Source organism: Carya illinoinensis, chromosome 14 (assembly GCF_018687715.1).
Source record: "Carya illinoinensis cultivar Pawnee chromosome 14, C.illinoinensisPawnee_v1, whole genome shotgun sequence".
In the NCBI taxonomy this organism is placed as follows: Eukaryota; Viridiplantae; Streptophyta; class Magnoliopsida; order Fagales; family Juglandaceae; genus Carya; species Carya illinoinensis.
In genome coordinates this window covers 32770780-32777719 of record NC_056765.1, presented here as the reverse complement: position 1 = coordinate 32777719, position 6940 = coordinate 32770780, and the positions used below count along the sequence as shown (strand labels likewise).

Here is a 6940-nt window from a genome sequence, read left to right as displayed (position 1 = left end):
ATAGAATATATAAACGTCGAGTAATTTTTTTAAGAAAAAAAAGATCTACTTTTAAATAATTAATTTTTTTTATATAGATTCATATTTATTTAATTTAAAAATTGTTATGTAGAGTTTTTCACGTATTCCAAAGATATGTGATAATATTTTAAGGAAAATGATAGTATGACTATTAAATATGCCTACCAAATATACACACTCATTTATTATTATTTTATTTTACTTTTTATTTTTCTTAAAGGTTAAAGAAATGATTATTAGTAAATTTATATTTTTTTATTTATTTTTTAATGGTTAAGGACTTTTAAAAAATAATTAAAAGTAAATAAAAAAAGTTTTGTGTAATAATATGTAAATTTGTGAGTACATTTAATAGTTTCCTAGCATTATCCATATTTTAAATAGGCAAGATCAGACTTAATTTAAAAAGAACTGCATTATTTAAAACGCGAGTTTCTTTTTTTTTTAGAAAGAAAAAAAAGTAGATTTAGAAAATGTCGGTAGGAAATTTTCTCTCCATAAAAAGACATAGGCAGGTCGACAAGTCGGTAAGAAAGTTGGTTAGTCAATCAAAAAAATTAAATAGCTATTATATAAAATGAATTTTTTCTTCCTTTAAAAAATGTAGCCAAATCAGTCAATATGGACTTGTAATGAATTGCGGGAAGTTGCGCAAAACCTTCGCATGCGTTCATAGCCCAAAGTACGCATTTTAATGAAATGCGGGAAGAGTTATAGAACCTTCCCGTATCATTCAAAGAAATTACGTTTGATTTTAATCTTCCTCTGCATGATTATTTGTGTTCTAGTCAAAAAGTTCCAAAGTGGGTGGAAGCCCAACTGGAAATTACGTACATACGCGCTTGTAATCAATGCATTCCATAATAGAAAGTTAATGCTGCATCTTCCTGGAACTTTCCTGCTCAGGCCGACCAGTGGCACTAGTACTCCATGGCTAGCTTCTATATATACGTACAGATCACCTCGGGACATCTTCAGTGTTCTTCTCATTGTCAAAGCCCGCAAATTACCAATATTCCCACCTTCCACAATTAAGCTAAATCTCTCGCATTGCACTAATGGCCACTCTTTGTTTTTATATTTTTATATTTTTTATTTCTTTTATTTTTTTATTTTTTCTTTCATTCATGGTCACTCAAAGACCCTCTTCATCTACTAATTCCGAAGATACTGAGAAAAGAGAAAGAGACAATTCATCTTGTTCGGAAGAAGATGAAAAAATCATATCCTCTTCCTCACCTTCTTCCTCGACGCCTCGATTGACACATGATGTTTTCCTTAGTTTCTATGGTGAAATCATATCCTCTTCCTCACCTTCTTCCTCGACACCTCGATCAAAACATGATGTTTTCCTTAGTTTCTATGGTGAAGACACTCGCAGGAGTTTCACGGATCATCTCTATTTTGATTTAAAACGGAAAGGTATTCTTGTCTTTAGGGATGACGAATCACTGGAGCGAGGAAAATGCATTTCTCAAGAGCTTCCGCAAGCAATTCAAGAATCCCAATACGCCATCGTCATTTTTTCGGCAAATTATGCTTCTTCCAAATGGTGCCTCAGGGAACTTGCCGAGATCGTTGAATGGGAGGAAAAGAAGAATCTCACAATTATTCCTATTTTCTATCATGTGAATCCTTCAGATGTAAGAAATCAAAGAGGGACTTTTGCAGAAGCTTTCGCTGCACATGAAAAAGATCTCAAGGTAGACATCAAAGAGATTGATACGTGGAGAAATGCCTGCAGAAAAGTCGGTAATGTTTCCGGAGAGCACATAAATGGGGAACGGTAACATTTAGTCCTCTTTTCTACTTCTAAGCAATTAAGATAACTTGGAAACTTTGAGAAATGATAGTACTGTTGCGGTTATTGCTATTGTTAGTGTTGCTATTAACAACTATCTATCTATCTATTTAGCTACTCATGACACTTATAATTTTTCTACAAAACAATGCTAAATATTCTAATTATAAGTTAAAAGAGGTTTTTTTTTTTTTTTTTGTTCGTGCCTATTCAGGTATGAATCAGTAATTAGAGAAGAAATTAGTAGAAGTATATCTACTAAGTTGAATTCGAGATTCTCACATCATGATTACAAGAAACTTGTTGCAATAAACTCTCGTGTGGAGGATATGATGCACTTATTGGCTATGGAATCGAATGATGTTCGCTTCTTAGGAATTCATGGGATGGGTGGCGTTGGTAAAACAACACTGGCCGAAATAATTTATGATAGAGTTTCTTATCAATTTGAAGGAAGCAGCTTTATTTCTCATATTAGAGAAAGATCTACTACTGCTCGTGATCTAGCTTCTTTACAAAAAGAACTTCTTCATGGGATCATGCAAGAAGAAATACCTTTTTGGGATGATCACCAGGGAATTGGGATGATAATGAATAAGCTACAGAATAAAAGAGTTATTATCGTCCTTGATGATGTGGATAGTGAAAAGCAACTGACGGCATTAGCAGGGAATCAGAAATGGTTTGGTCCAGGGAGTAGGGTGATTATAACATGCAGAGATAGTCATTTGTTGAGAACACATGGAGTGTATGGTATGTATGAGGTTCAGCTGCTTCAAACTGATGAAGCTTTGCAACTCTTTAGTTTGTCAGCATTCAGGAAAAACAATCCTCCAGAGAATTACATGGATCTATCAAAGCATTTTGTGAAGTACGCTCAAGGCCTTCCTTTAGCTCTTAAAGTTTTGGGTTCCTACTTATTTGGGAGAACAATAGATGCATGGGAAAGTGCTAGGGATCAACTAGAACCAATTCCTAATAAACATATTATGAATATACTTCAAATAAGTTTTGAGGGGCTGGAGGAATCGCAGCAAAAATTGTTTTTGGATGTGGCATGTTTTTCTCAATTAGATGGGTGGCTAAAGAATGATTCTGAGGAAGCATTAGAAATTTTTGGTCATTATTCGAACATTGAGATTGAAATTCTCATCAACAACTCCCTCGTAAGCAAATCAAAATATGAAAGCTTGGTCATGCATGATTTGCTAAAAAAAATGGGCCAGGAAATAGTTCGCCGCGAATGCCCTATAGAACCTGGAAAACGTAGTAGACTGTCTCATTACCGTGATGTCCTTGGCGTATTGGAGAAAGATACTGTAAGTTGATTAGTGTAGAGATTAATATAAAAAGGTATATTTTTATCCTAATTCTTGCTAACCTGTTTTTCTTGGTTACCTGCAGGGAACTGATGCAATTGAAGGCATAGTACTCCAAGATTTGCCTCACATGAAAAAGATCAGATCACTCAATGCCAAAGCATTCTCAAAGATGACAAAATTAAGACTTCTTAAAATATCAGTTCCTCCAATATTTAGCCAGATTTATCCATCACCAATTATAGAATGGCTTGGAAATCCTTTAAAACACATGCCAAGCGATAAGTTGCGATACTTCCATTGGTTTAATTGTCCTTCAAAATCCTGGCCGAGCAGTTTCCAACCAAAAAATCTTATTGTACTAAGCATGCCTGGCAGTCGCTTCAAACGAATATGGAAGGGGTTGGTGGTAAGTTTTTCACTCATATAAATAAATACGTATTGATCTTCTTAATAATCTCCCTTTATATATTTTCCAAATAAGTAAATATATTCATATTTTGATCTAATTTATAAGTACTTGTTTGTTTATAACAGGTTTTACACAATTTGAAGCTCTTAGATTTGAGTGATTCTGAGGACTTGATTGAAACACCAAATTTGACAGGAGCTTCAAATCTTGAGAAAATAGACCTTGCACGTTGTAGAAGCTTGTGTGAGGTCCACCCATCCATCGGAGTTCTCAAACGACTAAAGCATTTGAGCTTAAATCGTTGCAAGTGTCTTAGAAGACTTCCAGCCAAGTTCTGCTTGGAATCTCTTGAAATTTTGGATCTTTCTGGATGTACAGGACTTGTGAATATCCTGGATATTCAGGGAGATATGACATCTCTGCGGATAGTGTATTTTAGCGAGCCTACCAAAAAGGACTTACCATCATCGTTTATGAGTTTCTCTGGCCTTCGCAATTTAACGTTAAGTGGTTGCAAAAACATTTCAATTTTTCCGAGTGTTATTTGTAGTTTGTCATCTCTTGAAAGTCTCCATTTGTATGGTTGGTCAAGACTTCAGAAATTTCCAGACTTGAGTAGCTTGGAATGCTTGATGCATCTGAAGGCAGACGGAACTGCTCTAACACAAATACCATCTGTCAATCTAATCCCTAAGAGCATCCGTTCCTTTTTTCTCGAAGGACGAAAGAGGATGCCATGTAAACCTTTGCCGAAACGAAGCTCATATCTCACCTATGATATCGGAACACCTGTAGAATATGAGATGGAAGGAATGCTTGAGGTAGAAGCACTGCTAATTAATTTTGGCGGCACAGGCAAATATTCGTCAAACATTATCTTTGCCGATAAGGTGAGTCTCTGTCTCTCTTCTTTAGAAAAGAACACACATAAATATATGTAGGGTGTGAAATAAACAAAACAGGTCGACATCCACCAAAACAAAAATAGCTTAATTTGTGCAGCAATTAACATCTCTTTTTGGGAATTGTTTTATAGGTGATGATATATGCGTGGTCCTTGGGATATGGAATTCCGGAGTGGGTCCACAATAGAAGTAATGGCTCCTCTCTAAAGATAGAGTTGGATGGTACTATGAAGGGGGTGGACTGTGCTATCTTTATTGTTTGTGATTATCATCAATTCCATTCCCCTGAAGGTACTTCAATTTCTTCGTTATTCAAGGAACGTTCATATGTGAAGTTTAAATTTTGTTTTGAGACGGATGACGGTTCTCTAGGAGATTGTTTTTACGAACTTAGGTTTCCATATTCCGTGGACGTCGTATGTTTCATTAAGCCAATTGTATTCTGGGCGCATACACAAACTCCAAAGTTTTTCAAACGCTGGAAATCGAATAATTTGGATAAACGGAGCTCCATTAAGATTTCACTTACAGCAGAAATATTGGATTATGTCTCCAATCAAACTCCAGTGGAATTAGAAGTGAAAGAATGGGGGATGCATTTAGTATGTCCGGATGATGCTGGTCTTGGTTTGGGATTAGATTTAGATTCCTATCTTCAATTTTATTCAGTATGGAAATGCGGCATGGAGAGAAATGAAGATTAGATTCATCAGGAGTACCCCTTTAAAGCTTAGTCCTTTTGAGAATGGCTTGACATTGTTTATTTTGGGAATAGAAAATAATCACCATTTTGTACCTGAAACCTTTCGATTCCATTGGCGATGTCAAAGTGATCATAAAATCTCAAATTGATTAAGGGAATGTAGACAACCACCCAAGCAGTTTTTCTTCTGTCATGTTTCTGGTACGTTATGCTACCTCTGTGCTTCATCTCTGATTTGGATCTCTATAAAACATGAAGTATTTTAGTCATTTTTGCTTCTATCTGTTTTTAATATGAAAAATATGATTAAATGTTTTGTGCATGGAATTGATCGTCAGGGAACCTTCAGTTGCCAAAACGTGAAAGAATACTAGACATGAAAGTGTTGCTTGATGAGAAATGAAGATTCAATTCAGTCAGAGTCCTTGATAGGAGTTATTCTTTTGAGTTTTCTTTGGTAGCTCCCAGCTTGGCCAAATAGTTTGCAACTTGGTTCACCTTGCAGAACACAAGGTGGCATGAAATAGTTGGCTTTGGTATTATTTCTTTGGGAACAGAAGATGTTCACCATTTTGTTTACAAGTTAGGAGTCGGGTCTGCAGCATCGACTTCCCAATTGGTTTGTTGCAACTTACCTCATTTAAGCACCATGAATCAATTGGTCTATAGTGCTCTCATTTAAGCCACTTCGAATTCACCAAAAAAAAAAAATTATTGGCATTTATATTTCCGGTGTTTTTGTATGCGCTGATAAATATATATTATTGTCAGCACTTAATTTTCGCACCAATAAATAAGAAGTTTTGCTGGCATTTACATTGTTGAGCGGGCAAAAATATATAATTTATTAATTTCGCGCTAGTGAATAATAAGTTTTGTTGGCGTTTACATTTCCAGCATTTTTGTATATGCCAATAAATATAAATTATTGTCGGCACTTATTTGTTGTGCCGGTAAAACTCAAAATTTTCCCGTATTTATATTATTACCCCAGTAATTATAACATATAATTGTTAGCCAAAAATTTATTAGTTTTTTTACAGTAATTATATTAACTTAAACTTTCATTTGTATTTTAAAATTATATTGTTTATATTAAAAAAACACGTGATTAATGAATTTCCTTTTATATATATTTTTTATATAATTAAATTCCTTATTTTTTAATGTCAAACCCACTTCCCTCTTTCAAATTCCTTAATAATAAGATTGTGGTTTCAAATCTTAATATATCACCTCTCTTTTAAATTCTTATACAAGTGTTCGTCTTTTGGGTTTTTAAGAATTTCGGTAATTGATTAAAAAAAAAAAAAAAAGATCTAAACGACTCCAGTAGATATCTCCCTTTTCTGGTAGGTGTAAGCAATAAAAGGAATATCATTTCAGTCTTTATCCTAAGGGCAATAGAACTCTCTGCCGAGCATTAAGTCTTCGAATGCTTTAAGCCGTCGAACTCCATTTTTTTAAATCCTACTTATAATAATTGTTGGACAACTTCTATACCCTTCTAATCTCCGAAACATACTTTCTCAATCGCTCCAGATTTCTGTTTCTGGTTAGAGCTGTGGTCCCCAAGATATCATTGCTTCAATTGTAACGGGATCTCGTATTTAACATTAAAAAAAAAAGATATATTTATGTTCTCAAAGAGATAAATGTGTAAAACATTGATCACTGGTATCCATCCAAGAAATACTCAAAGAGATAAATGTGTAAAACATTAATTAATGCATTGTAAGGACGACTAAGGAGAGTTGACAAAGTCTTATCTACGCGTTT

General features: G+C 34.5%; 1 protein-coding gene across 4 annotated transcripts; it reads left to right on the top strand.

Annotated features, from left to right (window-relative positions):
* Window positions 1-994: 994 nt before the first annotated feature.
* On the top strand, window positions 995-5977 carry LOC122294430 (disease resistance protein RPV1-like). Of its 4 annotated transcripts, none has more exons than XR_006237606.1 (6): window positions 995-1804; window positions 2034-3141; window positions 3227-3550; window positions 3679-4443; window positions 4590-5362; window positions 5500-5977. XR_006237606.1 is itself a non-coding variant. In XM_043103164.1 (5 exons), exons 1-5 carry the CDS (start codon window positions 1080-1082, stop codon window positions 5160-5162), a joined length of 3495 nt encoding a protein of 1164 aa, XP_042959098.1. In that variant the 5' UTR covers window positions 995-1079; the 3' UTR covers window positions 5163-5977. The 4 variants fall into 4 exon arrangements, 1 of the variants encoding a protein (XP_042959098.1); XR_006237607.1 differs by having other exon boundaries at window positions 995-1807; window positions 2037-3141; window positions 5511-5977; XR_006237605.1 differs by having other exon boundaries at window positions 995-1807; window positions 2037-3141.
* Window positions 5978-6940: the final 963 nt, after the last annotated feature.

Bases quoted from the DNA above. Each gene is read 5' to 3' on its own strand.
- LOC122294430 (XM_043103164.1), top strand. From the start codon at position 1,080: ATGGCCACTCTTTGTTTTTATATTTTTATATTTTTTATTTCTTTTATT. The intron at 3,142-3,226 runs GTAAGTTGATTA...GGTTACCTGCAG, and splicing joins GCGTATTGGAGAAAGATACT to GGAACTGATGCAATTGAAGG. The intron at 3,551-3,678 runs GTAAGTTTTTCA...TGTTTATAACAG, and splicing joins GAATATGGAAGGGGTTGGTG to GTTTTACACAATTTGAAGCT.